At 37.9% G+C, this 15,287-nt stretch overlaps 1 protein-coding gene across 1 annotated transcript in view; it reads right to left on the bottom strand.

Annotated features, from left to right (window-relative positions):
• Positions 1-15,287, bottom strand: part of SCIN (scinderin) — an 82,233-nt gene that overhangs the window by 55,206 nt on the left and 11,740 nt on the right. Inside the window, exon 3 of the mRNA XM_043588987.1 lies at positions 14,791-14,952. Coding sequence (XP_043444922.1) covers positions 14,791-14,952 — 162 coding nt within the window. The remainder of the gene's footprint in view (positions 1-14,790; positions 14,953-15,287) is intronic.

Raw genomic sequence — 15,287 nt, 5'->3', positions numbered from 1 at the left:
TTTTAAAAGAATGGTACACTGCTATTGTTTCCTGTCTATTTTCTTTTCTACATCTAGGCATCTGAATATAGAGAATCACACTTAGAGTCAATTTGAATACTATGCCCAGGTCAGCAGTTAACAGAGTATAAACAAATGGTCGCCAACAATTAGTCAGTGCCTATCACTGAGCATTAAAATCAGGTGAGGGGGTAGGAAAGGTGATTTTGAAAAATACAGATACTTGAGTGATACCTTAGGGACTCTCAGGTGTGTTCTGGGCAGCCCTGTTTTTTGAACGCACCTTAGATGGTTCTAGCATTCAACAAGTGCTGAGAACCCCTCAGCCCTGCTGGTGCCCTAGCACATTGCACCTGGCAGGCTTTTACAAAGAATCTGTAACATCTAATTACTCAATGCAGCCAAGCAGGCTTCTCTGCGAAGTACATCTAGCCTCTTGGCTCAGATTTCTTTCCTATGCTATTCCATGAGACTTTGTAAATGATTCTTTTCTCAGTATGTTTGAGAAAACAAACTTCTAATATTTACATTATGGGGAAATATAGGGCATAGATCAGAAGATCAGATCTCTAGATTTATCAGACTTATTAGCAACTTTCACTACTGACTTGTATTTATATAATTGTCTAACAGGTGTTTATTTTCTCCCTACCTTACTTCAAAGAGATGATATAAATCATGCTAAATTTCATTAGCTTCTGTAAAGCATTATGGAAGCTTGGCAAAATGTGTTTAGAAAAGAATTGTAGATAATAATTTAATATAATTATTACTTAATGTAGAATTTTACCACGTTCCATGAAACCCAATATATTTTCTATGATATTACCTTGGGCTGGGAGTTTCTATGTGTAGTATCAGTTCACAGATAAATTTAGTTATAGAAAATATTCCTCACCATTACTGATAGGCCTCAGTTTCCACTTTGAAAATAGCAAAAAGAAAAAAGCTGGAGATATCACAATCCATGATGTCAAGATATACTACAAAGCTACAGTGATCAAAACAATATGGTACAAGTGCAAAAGCAGACACTTAGAATAGAGAACCCAGAAATACACCCATTCCTATATAATCACTTAATCTATGACAAAGGGTGCAAGCATTTGTAATGAGGAAAAAACAGTCTTTTCAATATATGGTGTTGGGAAAACTGGACAGCTACATGAAAATGAGTGAAACTAGAACACTTTCTTTCACCACACACAAAAATAAACCCAAAATAGTTTAAATACCTAAATGTAAGACCTGAAACCATAAATTCCTAAAGGAAATTATAGACAGTAATCTCCTGGACATTAGCCCTAGCAACATTTTTCTGGATGTGTCTCCTCAGGCAAGAGAAATAAAAATGGAAATGAACAATTGAGACTACGTCAAAGTAAAAAGCTTCTGTGCAGTGAAGGAAACTATCAACATAATGAAAAGGCAAACTACTGAATAGGAGAAAATATTTGCAAATGATATATCCAATAAGGAGTTAATATCCAAAATATATAAAGAACTCATACAACTCAACACCAAAAAAAAATCTGATTTAAAAAAATGGGCAGAGCACCCGAATAGACATGTTTTCAAAGAAGACATACAGACAGATGGCCAACAGACACAGGAAAACGTGCTCAACATCACTCATCATCAGAGAAGTCCAGACCAAAACCACAATGAGATATCATCTTACCCCTGTCAGAATGGCTAGAATCAAAAGGACAAGAGATCACAAGTGTTGGTGAGGATGTGGCAAAAAGGGAGCCCTTATGCACTGTGGATGGGGACGTAAATTGGTGCAACCACCGTGGAAAACAGTATGGATGTTCTCAAAAATTAAAAATAGAACTACCCTATGATCCACTAATTCCGCTCTTGGAATAAAGAAAATGAAAACACTAACTTGAAAAAGTATACACACTCCATGTTCACTGCAGCATTATTTATAATAGCCAAGCTGTGTAAGCAACCTATACATCCACCTGATAAATGAATGGATAAAGAAGACACACACATACACACACCTGATATTACTCAAGCATAAGAAAGAATAGGATTATATCATTTGTGACAACATGGATAGACCTAAAGGGTAATATGGTAAGTAAAATAAGTCATACAGAGAAAGACAAATATCAAGATTTCACTTAAATGTGGAATCTAAAAAATAAAACAGACAAAAACCAGAAACAGAATCATAAATACAGAGAACAAACTAGTGGTTGCCAGAAAGGAGAAGGGTGGATGAAATAGGTTACTGGGATTAAGAGATACAAACTTCTAGTTATAAGATAAATGAGTCACAGGGATGAAAAGTACAGCATAAGAAATATAATCAACAACACTGTAATAACATTATATGGTGACAGATGGTGACCACACTTATCGTGGTGAATGCTGTGTAATGTATGGAACTGTCAAATCCCTATGTTGTACACCTGAAACTAATACAACATTGTATGGCAACTATACTTCAATAAAAAAAATTTTAAATAGTGAAATCTTATGTAGGAAATGCTCATAAAAATAACAAAACTTTTAAAAGTAGAATTTTGGGGCGCCTGGGTGGCGCAGTCGGTTAAGCGTCCGACTTCAGCCAGGTCACGATCTCGCGGTCCGGGAGTTCGAGCCCCGCGTCAGGCTCTGGGCTGATGGCTCAGAGCCTGGAGCCAGTTTCCGATTCTGTGTCTCCCTCTCTCTCTGACCCTCCCCCGTTCATGCTCTGTCTCTCTCTGTCCCAAAAATAAATAAACGTTGAAAAAAAAAAAATTAAAAAAATAAATAAATAAATAAAAGTAGAATTTTCCTTTTAACTCAAGATGACCAAATCACTAAAGAAAGCGTGACAAAATTTCTAATTGGATATGAAAATGAATGCTTTGTATTATGCTTACTCTTTTGTCATTTATTTTGTGCTGCTATTTCTATAAAAGCAACAGATTATCTTATTTACTAGACTTAATTTTCCATGGTTAATTCAGACATGAAATACAATGAAATATACACTGCACTTATAAACTGCCAAAAGCCAGAATTGTTTAAAGAGTTATATTAATTAAAAAACCCTTTTCTTTCAAAGTTGCTTAAGTTTTTCTGCAAAATATATTTCATTTGATCATGGCAGCAATGCATTAAAACATGCTCTACATTTTAAACAGAAAAATCTATTTAAATTTTAAACGGAATCTTAGCAATCCATTAAATTTGAGCAATTTAAATTCTATCACGGGTGGATGATGTGTTTAGGACATCACATTTTAACAAAGCTCTACTGTACTGAAATAAATGTGTGCAGTACTATTAATAAGTTGTACTGACAACACTTACTTTATTCAGAGGTAGCTGGTTAAGACCACTTCACCACTCTGCACAAGGAAACTCTGTACTCAATTGGCCTTGTGCTTGTAATTTAACTCACCCTATTTTTTGGAAAGAGTGAGCTAAAGAAAAAAAAAACAAACCCAAAAATGCTACACAGAGCTAAAAAATCCCTGAACTGATGTAATAGGTTGATATGTTTTACTACAACAAAAAGTTTTCATTGTAATTTAAATTGTTTTATTTATAATACTTTAATGGGATTTATTTAAAAAGCCTGTTGTAAATCTGATTTAAGTAGACTCAACATTGAAAATTACAAAGCAAACATGGTTTCAGGGGTAACTATTTACCCTCTAGGATCCTAAGGAATTTGACAACTCAACACTAAATGTTTTACTTCTTTGGGAGAAGGGACATAAAACCCTTTGTCAATATGGAAGCATCCATTTGCTTCAGAATGAAATGCACTTAAATTCTGGCAAATATTTGCTGATGTACATATTGCTTCTGGACACCCTACAGTTGAGGTTTGTGAAATTACAATTAACTCTTAATATACAAACTATTAAAGGAAAACAAAATTACTCTGGATAACTGGAAAAGTACATAAGACAGTAAATATAAATCTGTTACAGGCAATTCATTTGGACCACCAATAATAAGAAATAAAAGCAAGTGAGTGAAATTTATGGAAACAACCACACCAAGGACAAAGTAGACGTTTCCAAAATTTCCTTTAAACTACGTGGTCAGAGTTAACAAAACATAAAAGTGCAGTCAAACCTCATTTGAGGACAGGAAATAAGAGCAGAAATAAAACAATGCTCAGTGATGTCCTTGAAGGGAAACAAGATATCAGAAGCTGAGTTTAAGGAGCACCCACAACTGCCCATGTGATGTTGACTCATAACATGCAAGGAATTCATCACAGACTCATTTTTCTTTTGTCTTTTACTGAGTTTTTTTATTCTAAATACATCTATAATTTTATAAAAGGAAAAGAGGGGCCAGACCTCTTCCTTTCCCTTGCCTCTACTGGCTTTATTTTTACTGTGTGTAGTTTTCCCTTAGATCTAGTTAACTAAATATAAAAGTTTATTCAGATATCCCTTTCTGCTGGAGGCTCTCTAAGCATAACTTAAACATGGTAATGACTTGTGAGATACCTCCTGTTTCTATTTCAAAACTTTAAACCATGACTTTATTTTTTTTTAGCTTTTAGATGAACAAGTATTTATTTACATCCTATTTTGTTGTTCAAACCCAAACAAGGCCAATATCATTCACTGACCCATATGTGTATTTTTAAAAACACCTCTGATTGAAGAATGGAAGATGAATGGCCACTAAAGGCTTGGTGACAAGAAAGGAAGGGACTGCAGTATGAACTAGGGCACAGCAATGGTGATGGAGAAGAGAAGAATCGAGCAATAGCTAAAAGGTTAAAGCCTACAGGATTGGTCTACAATGCCCTTTGGATGTATCCTGTAAGACCGGGAGAGGGGGATATGACTTGCGCCCTTCTAGACTGGCTGCTGGTAGTGATGTCACGAGGTGACAGCTTTGGGATCATTCCTTTCACAACAATAGTGGGAGGTGGTGAAATTATGTTCTTTATACTCTTCAGACTCCTTGGAAAATCAAACAAGTTTTATCATCACTTTTCATCAAAATAACTTCTGCCAGCTATGTAAGTTGGTGACTTAACTATTTTTAATTCTGTTTACTGGTTTTTCAGACACATAACCCTGAATTTTCCAACACCTTTAGATGTTTGCCATATTGAAATGGTTTTCAATGTTAACTGTACAATAAAATGACCCAGGTTGAGGCCCAAAAACTACTTACACCGAAGTCCCATCCCAAACCATTAAAATCAGAATCTTTAGGGGTCAAATCATATAGGCATCAGTATTTTAAAAAACTTTTCCTAGTGATGGGGCAACTGGGTGGCTCAGTCAATTAAGGGTCCGACTTTGGCTCAGGTCATGACGTCATGGCTAGTGAGTTCAAGTCTGGCCATCCGGCTCTGTGCTCAGAGCTCAGAGCCTGGAGCCTGATAAGGATTCTGTGTCTCCCCCTCTCTCTGCCCCTCACCTGCTCACAGTCTCTCTCTCTCTTTCAAAAATAAATAAACATTAAAAAAAATGATTCAAATCTCTTCCTAGTGATTCTAATGTGAAACTGAGAATTAAAACATGAATCATATTACCTTGGGAGCTGTCTTTCCTAGGGCCCTTGTAATGTGTCTGTGTCTGCATTCTAGAACTTCTCACCTTCTACCTTGTCATACCCCAAGGCTTGTATGTGTCTGTGCCTCTCACCATTTGAGAGCACCTGGAGGCAAAAGGTTAGCTGGTTTCCATCGTTATACTCAGGTACCCAGTGCACACTAAGTGCACAATAACTATCATTCATCCCTACTTTTGTTGCAGGGTAAATTTTAGAAATTTAACAATAGGTTTATCTTTCCCATTATCTTCTCTTGCTGCCTCAAGGCTTTCCCCTTATCAGTCTAATGGAATGCATTATTTTTGAGTAATGACAAATTTATTCAGAACAAAGATTTTGTCCATTTTTTTGTTCTAAGGTAAACATTTTTAAGTGATAGCAGACACAAAGTCTGAAAGCCAACATAGGTTTCATTTAAAAGAGCTTTGATTTTGTTAAAGTTCTCTGAGGGAAGGAGTGAGGATGCAACCAATAGAAATTTGGTTTTGCACAGCAAGAACTAGAGTCTTGGCCTTAGGGGCTAGAGTGTATTGCAGGAACCAGGGAGCAGGCAGCGCTGTGAAAGGCTGCCTTGTCAGGTCCAGGGAGAGAAAAGTAGATTACAGGAGAACTAGAATCAGATGCAATGAATCTTTGAGAAGAGCTCAGTACATTCCCCTCCAACATATTTGTCATATATTCATCCATGACCCTGAGCATTAGAGTAGAAACACCTGTGGGCAGTGTCCAGGCAATCAGACCAATGTCTACTGGTACAATGTGGGTACAGTGTCCCCACAACTGCATGTGGCAAAAATAAGGGAAAAATATGTATGGGAAAAATAAGGCAGAATTCCTGAGGGGCTACCGGAATGACTGACAAAACCAGAAAGGGTCTTGCGGTGGATATGTGGACATATCAGATCAAATAAGGCCATAGATATTTTTCCAGCAAAAATCTTGGGACAGAGACCAAAGCCCAAAGCTTAAAACCCAAAGCTCAAGAATGAATGAAAGGGCCAAGACTCAATGAATGATAGAGAGGAGTGAGGGCTAAAGCCTGCAAACCAGATTCACTTCCGATGTCAATCTCGTCCCCCATCCCCAGTCCATAATATTACACAAACATCCCCTGTACCTGATGGATGGAAAAGAGAATTGGTGAGATAAGTATGATTTGCTTTAATGATAAACAAAGCTCACCTTAATAGGGCAAGATTATTTTATTTTTAACCCTTCTGTAGCAATAGAAGCTTAACCATAAAGTCAAGCTGAACTGTAGATGAAAAAAGAGAATTACATCTCTATATACATGACTGCATAAGACTATACGCTTTATGTTGGACAGATGTACATTTGTTGAAACATTTCTTGAGTGACTGTACTTTCTGGGCCTTATATCATAGATAAAGTGAGTGAGTGAGGCTAATAAGTGAGTGGAGAGGCAATATGAAAAACGCTCAAAGTAAGTGCGCATGGTAACAGGAAATATGAGATAAAGGATTGCCTAATTTTACAGGAGCGTGATGAGGGACAGGGGAAGAAGGGAGGAAGAGGTCAAGGAGTACATTATAAAGAAGCAATATCACAGTTGAATATTAAGGATGAGATGATAATGGGATGCTTACCAAAGAAAAGTGTTGCAGAGGAAAAGTGGATTCTAGGCAAAGGAAATAATGTGTGTAAAAGCAAAAACATGGTGACTTGAGGGGAAGTCTCATGCCCAGCACAATGAGATAGTACCATGGTGACGAAGAACACGGGAAGGATTCAGGAGACACTCAGGAAGTAGAAGAGAGCAGACCTAGTGACTGAATGAATGTGCAGCCCCTGGGAGAAGTCATCTGGATGACTTCTGGATTTGGGGTTGGAGGTCTAAATGACTGGTAGCTTCATTCAACTCATAAGAACAAGAAGATACGAAATCATTTTGGAATCAGAGGGTGAGGTTATAGGTTCCATTTTTAGACTTATCCAGTGAGGTTCATGTGATATACACAAGAAATATCTGGGAGGTAGTGTGAAATACTGACACAGAGCTCAGGCAGATTTACCAGTGGGTGAGTAGTTGAAGCTTTGGGTGAGGATATGTTTGCTCAGTAAGAATGAGTAAAGAGACAATGATAAAAGTGGAATCCTTTAAGGTCAGGAACAAGACAGGGATGTCCACTCACGCCACTGTTATTCAACATAGTATTGGAAGTCTTAGCCTCTGCAATCAGACAACACAAAGAAATAAAAGGCATCCAAATCGGCCAGGAGGAGGTCAAACTTTCACTCTTCGCAGATGACATGATACTCTATATGGAAAACCCAAAAGATTCCACCAAAAAACTGCTAGAATTGATTCATGCATTCAGTAAAGTTGCAGGATATAAAATCAATGCACAGAAATTGGTTGCATTCCTATACACCAACAATGGAGTGACAGAGAAATCAAGGAATTGATCCCATATACAGTTGCACAAAAAACCATAAGATACCTAGGAATAAATCTAAACAAAGGGGTGAAAAATCTATACACTGAAAATTATAGAAAGCTTATGAAAGAAATTGAAGAAGACACACACACACACACAAAAAAAATAAATAAATAAAAAAGATTCCATGCTCCTGGATAGGAAGAACAAATATTGTTAAAATGCCAATACTACCCAAAGCAATCTACATATTCAATGCAATCCCCATCAAAGTAACACCAGCATTCCTCACAGATCTAGAACAAACAATCCTAAAATTTGTATGGAACCAGAAAAGACCCCGAATAGCCAAAGCAATCTTGAAAAAGAAATCCAAAGCAGGAGGCATCACAATCCCAGACTTTAAGCTATACTACAAAGCTGTAATCATCAAGTCAGTGTGGTACTGGCACAAGAAGAGACACTCAGATCAATGGAACAGAATAGAGAACCCAGAAATGGACCCACAAATGTATGGCCAACTAATCTTTGACAAAGCAGGAAAGAATATCCAGTGGAATAAAGACAGTCTCTTCAGAAGTGGTGCTGGGAAAACTGGACAGCGACATGCAGAAGAATGAACCTGGACCACTTTCTTACACCATACACAAAAATAAACTCAAAATGAATGAAAGACCTCAACGTAAGACAGGAAGCCATCAAAATCCTCGAAGAGAAAGCAGGCAAAAACCTCTTTGATCTTGCCCGCAGCAACTGCTTACTCAACACATCTCTGGAGGCAAGAGAAACAAAAGCAAAAATGAACTACTGGGACCTCATCAAAACAAAAAGCTTCTGCACAGCGAAGGAAACAATCAGCAAAACTAAAAGGCAACTGACAGAATGGGAGAAGATATTTGCAAACGACATATCAGATAAAGGGTTAGTATCCAAAATCTATACAGAACTTATCAAACTCCACACCCAAAAAACAATCCAGTGAAGAAATGGGCAAAAGACATGAATAGACACTTCTCCAAGGAAGACATCCAGATGGCCAACTGACACAGGAAAAAATGCTCCACATCACTCATCATCAGGGAAATACAAATCAAACCACAATACCACCTTACACCTGTCACAATGGCTAACATGAACAACTCAGGCAACAACAGATGTTGGCGAGCATAAGGAGAGAGAGGATCTCTTTTGCGTTGTTGGTGGCAATGCAAGCTGGTGCAGCCACTCTGGAAAACAGTATGGAGGTTCCTCAAAAAACTAAAAATAGAACTACCCAACGACCCAGCAATTGCACTACTAGGCATTTATCCACAGGATACAGGTGTGCTGTTTCGAAGGGATACGTGCACTGCCATGTTTATAGCAGCACTATCAACAATAGCCAAAGTATGGAAAGAGCCCAAATGTCCATGGAGGGATGAATGGATAAAGAAGATGTGGTATATATACACACATATATATATACATATATATATATGTATATATATATATATATATATATATATATATATATATACATATAAAGGAGTATTACTCGGCAATCAAAAAGAATGAAATCTTGCCATTTGCAACTATGTGGATGGAACTGGAGGGTATTATGCTAAGTGCAATTACTCAAGAGAAAGACAAAAATCATATGACTTCACTCATATGAGGACTTTAAGAGACAAAACAGATGAACATAAGGGAAGATGAATGAAAATAATATAAAAACAGGATGGGGACAAAACAGAAGAGACTCAAAAATATGGAGAACAAACAGGGTTGCTGGAGGGATTGCGGGAGGGGGGGGATGGGCTAAATGGGTAAGGGGAATTAAGGAATCTACTCCTGAAATCATTATTTCACTATATGCTAACTAATTTGGATATAAATTTTAAAAAATTAAAAATTAAATTAAAAAAAAAACCAAAGACTCATGGGGGTGGGCAGACCAGGCAAAGAAGAATGAGAAAGAATGGCTTGAAAGGGAACAGCAGCAGGGAGCCAGGGGAGGGGTGATGCTGAAGTAAAAGGAGGTGATCAACAGTGTCAACTGCGGCCCAGGAACGGAGTGGGTACTGTGCAAAATGTCCATTGGATTTAGCAGAAGGCATTGTTGATCATAAGATGAACAGATTCAAAGAAATGGTGGGAGTGAAAGTCAGGAAGCGTGGGTTGCAGACTGACTGGTAAATGAGGAAGTGAAGACTGATGTTTCAAAGCAGCAGGAGGGAACAATGAGAGAGGGGGTGATAGGTTATAAATAGCAAGGCGAGTGGGACAAAACTGACCAAACAAGTTAACAAGGAAACAGAACATGCCCAACAGCACAATTAGTAATTCACCACAGAAATTCCTCCTCCTATGAAATCCAACTCTCCCCTAGTGGCTGATGCTGACACATATTTCTGAAAGAATTAGAGCCAGATCCCAAACTTTGGGAATATGGACTTTTTTCATTATCACTTACCTTCTGTAGTTGCTGATGGCTTTGTTGCAATATATTTAGGTGTGATTTTGTTAGTCATCTACAAGTACCTCAACTACCTCATAGCTTTAAAAACAGTGGGGAAATGATGATTAATAAATTCACCAACATTAAAATACAGTTCAAAAGCCCTTCTCCAAAGATTCAGTACATTCCAGGTTCCTAAGATCTAGCCATGTTCATATTATTTTCTGAAAATACATTAAATATAAGATAGCTATTCTAAATCATATTCTAAAATGCTGATGATTTTCTTAACTTTCAAAGTGATTAAATTGATTGAGGTGGTTACACTGTCATATCTAGGAAATATTTACTGTAGTCTCATATCCTATAACAGCAAATATATGGCATATCATATTAATGATAGTGATTGTTTATCAAAAAGGTTGGTTTCCCTCAAACACAATCAAAATATAGGATTTAGATAATATCCATAACCTTAGTCTTGGCCAGCTGGCTCTAGTTAGATGAGAGCTTTAGATGTCTAACCTACTTTTTTCATACCTGTATAATAAAACAAACTTGAAGAAATTGCACTGGCTTCTTTTTGTACTCTCTAATGCAGAAAGTGGCTATGAAATTGTGAACTCAGTTACTCCTATTAAAATATTATAATAGAGAAAATTTTGTTCTGATGTCCTTCTTTGTTGACTGTGACACACCTCAAAACTAAAGTCCCCAAGGTAATTGCAAGATCTTATCACCGTTTAGAAATTATTGGCAACATACCAACTGGTTAAAGGTTAGTAACATAAAAAGAGATCATGTGAGTAAAAGAGAATGTATGTAGTACTCCAATGCTTGATTCTTATGAGGGTATCCCTTTGGGATGTAGAATACTTCTACAAATAAGAGATAATCCAACCCAATGACCTCCACAACAAAATTACTCCAAACGTCTCTAACCAGGCATGAAAGCAGGAGACAACTTGGAAGTCATTACAGGTAATTAACTATACAAATGAAATGTAATTTACTAATAAATGAATAACACGAATGTCCTTGAATCTCATAATACAGGCTCTGCCCCTATTTTATGAGCCTATATTTATGGGTCATACTCTTCCATGGCAGATATTACCCATGGGAAGAGAAAATATGTCATTAGAACCACAATCTTCCTACCACAGCACCCACCTATCTACCCACTGTGGAAGCTCAATACTTGCTCAAGAAAATAAAAGGGGCGCCTGTGTGGCGCAGTCGGTTAAGTGTCCGACTTCAGCCAGGTCACAATCTCGCGGTCCGGGAGTTCGAGCCCCGCGTCGGGCTCTGGGCTGATGGCTCAGAGCCTGGAGCCTGTTTCCCATTCTGTGTCTCCCTCTCTCTCTGCCCCTCCCCCGTTCATGCTCTGTCTCTCTCTGTCCCAAAAATAAATAAACGTTGAAAAAAAAAATTTTTTTAAATAAAAAAAAAATTTAAAAAAAAATTAAAAAAAAGAAAATAATAGATGATTTCATTAACAACACTACTTTCAGTAGATTTTAAGGTAGATTAGACATAATTCTGAATTCAGCAGATTCTGTTATAGAGCCACACCATCTTATATCCTACCAAGTTAGCTTAGTATAGTGAAAAGAATATAAATTAAGACTAGAAAACCCCAGGTCACACCCAGGTCACCACCCAACCTGTATCAATGCAAGTGACTTGCTCACACCCTGTATGACTTTTTTTCTCTAGTGAAACCACAAGGACAACTGTCATTTCCAGATGTGACTCTGTGTCAGAGGAGACCGAATCATAGTCAGCAAAGGTTAGACATACCATCAGAAACCAGAGTCGAGACAGAAACAATAAATGAAGAAGTTAGGGCTTGAAGAGGTTAACGACTTGCTCTAGATGAAAGAGTAGGTAGTTGGAAAGCTGAACTGGAAGCCGTTCATGGTAATTAAACAGATTACTGCATGTATGGAGCAATTACATTACACATACAAAGTTATGTTAAGAAAAATATTTTCAAGTAATGGCAGTAATGAATTACATTATCAACGGGAAATGCTCTTCCGTTTAGGGGCCCCAAAGATTATCTAATCAAATACCCAGCTTTTATCAATGAATCTGAGGTTAAAGTCAATTTGGACGAAGACTGAAGTCTTTTTTTTCTATGAAAAATAGTATCTTTTTTTTAAACATTTATTTATTTTGAGAAAGAGAGAACACACGCAAGCAGGGGAGGGGCAGAGAGAAAGGGAGCGCGAATACCGTGCAGGCTCCTTGCTGTCACTGGAGTCCGATGTGGGGCTCGATCCAATGAACGGTGAAATCATGACATGAGCCGAAATCAAGAGTCGGACGCTTAACTGACTGAATTACCCAGATGCCCCGAAAAATACTATCTTATATGTTAAAACACTTCATGAATTATTAGAAGATAAAGGGCTAGAAAATGTAAGTGGTGAGATGAATGTTGAGGTAGACAATTTATTATGTATAGGCTTGAGAGACTCTGAATGTTTTAACTGGCTTTGAAACTGTGTGGCTTGATGATACATGTGGGCATACATTTGTGTAAGTTATGGTGTTGGCCTCAGAGAAACAGAGGGATGCAACAGTGTCTGTTTTCTGCCTCGACCCAAGGGTCAGGACTTGAGGTGGTTAGAATGGGTTAGCATTTAAAGTTGAAAAGGACTTTTCCAAGAAATTCATGGTGCAATTCAGGGAAGCAGTACTGCCATTTTGGGTGCATATGTCTAAGTGTGACACTGAGAATTGTACTTTGGGCATTAATATTATGATCTCAACTGTGTACACAAGCTGGTGTGATCGAAGGCAGTTGAATTACACACTAGCAGTAAAACAAAACAAAACAAAACAAAAAAAACAACTATAGGTGTCTCCTAACTTAGAGAAACCCATGAAGTTCATAGCTTGGGGCCATTTTCCAAACAATTTATAACCTTAGCACACTTAATCTCTGTGCTGTCACCAAATTAATACTGCTTAAACAGAACCTTGACTTTGTAGCTCTATTTTCAAAATCCTTAGTGTCCCTTCTCTGTGCATGTGGAATAAACACTTTGGGCTTTTGTCTGATGCTTTCAACACCACCCCCCCCCCCAAAATACTGCCCAAGGAGAGGTAGTAAAATAAAACATGCAGGTGGGAATCTGACATCCTGAGGGTCCAATCTTGGCTTCACCATTCCCTGGCTGTACAATCTTGAGCAAATTCCACAGCCAGTGCAAGCCTCAGGCTAACCGAAGCAGTACAGGTCAGAGCCAGTCTCTGTACAATGCTTGGCCCAGAAATGTTAGGAACAGTGAGTAGGATGCTGATGTCCATGGTGTAGTGAGAATTATGATCATGAGGAGGACACGAAGGGCATCATAAATGTGCTCGTGTCTTCCCGCCTTCTCAACTTTGCCCATGGGTTTTCAATGGTAGGGAATGCCTTTTATTTCTACCTTATTGTATTTCCACCTTACAAAGTTTAAAAGCTCCAACTTCAATCCCACCTCCTAGAGGCCACACAAGACCCTGCAATACTACTTCTTTTCAAGGTAACAATGATTAATAAGTATACCTGAACTTAGAGGGGCCTCTCTTCCTGGAAGAAAAAATAAGTCAGATGTTGCCCATCCCATTAAGATGATACTTGATATTTTACTTGTGCCTTTTAATTTAAAATAATAAAAAAGTATGAAATAATATAGTGTAGGGTACGAGTGATATATATACTAAAATACCTCCTAAAACCCCTCAGGCAGGCTGTTTAGACTCATCCTGTATCCATTTGAAATTCTAGGGGCGCCTGGGTGGCGCAGTCGGTTAAGCGTCCAACTTCAGCCAGGTCACGATCTCGCAGTCCGTGAGTTCGAGCCCCGCGTCGGGCTCTGGGCTGATGGCTCGGAGCCTGGAGCCTGCTTCCGATTCTGTGTCTCCCTCTCTCTCTGCCCCTCCCCCGTTCATGCTCTGTCTCTCTCTGTCCCAAAAATAAATAAAAAACGTTGAAAAAAAATTTTTTAATTAAAAAAAAAAAAAAAAGAAATTCTAGAAACTTTGCTTTCTGGGGAGATCAATTTTCCCCTCACATAATGTTTTCCCACACCCAGTTAAGGACAAAAATAATTAGCGGAAGCTCTGTTCAGACAGAAGGGTAAATATATTAAAAATTATTCAATGTGTGTTCTATGGTAGGAAGAACTAAATCACTACTCCATTCTAAACCTATCAGAGAAAATAAAAACTTTGAAGTCCCACTTTGTGTTATTTAAATACTTGCCAATTTGTCATATGATATGATTGCCTCTCACATAAACATGACCTCTTTCTAGTGTGTAGAAAAGGGGATTATCCTCCATGGCAGGTACATTGGATTTGATCTGATGACAATTCACTTTCCTTTAGATGTCTGCATGTATATATAAGACTTACCGTGCCAAGGTCAATGATGAAGCAGTCACCCTTGTTGAAACTGTCCCAGCTAAGAGGAACTTCTGTGGCCCTGACCACTCTTCGACCCTTCACATGCAGGAGCCTCTTAGCGGTCAAGTCATTCGTGAGAACATGATTTAGCCCAGATGCCACACCTCCAGCCTGATCAGTGGGAGGAAGAGAGAAAACAAAACAAAAACAGATGAGGCTTCTAACTAAATACAAAAACATATAAAACCAAGGTGTACAAGTCAAAACTGCCTGTCAGACCAAAATAAAACTGCACCTAAGAACATGTGAAAAATTAAGTATGCAGAGGAGAATGACTTGGCAAATCAACACTTTTTTTTTTTTACTTTTTTTTGTTTAAGGCCTTTTGTCTTTCCTGTTTTAACCATTCAATTTAACATTGCAAGTTTTTACTTCAGTGCATAAAACCTGGTATATAAATGAGAGGAAGCAGTAGCTCTTACCCTTTGGGAACTAATGATTCTCAA

Source organism: Prionailurus bengalensis, chromosome A2 (assembly GCF_016509475.1).
Source record: "Prionailurus bengalensis isolate Pbe53 chromosome A2, Fcat_Pben_1.1_paternal_pri, whole genome shotgun sequence".
Lineage (NCBI taxonomy): Eukaryota > Metazoa > Chordata > Mammalia > Carnivora > Felidae > Prionailurus > Prionailurus bengalensis.
Note: the sequence above shows the minus strand (reverse complement) of the source record. Positions and strands in the feature narration are given on the sequence as shown.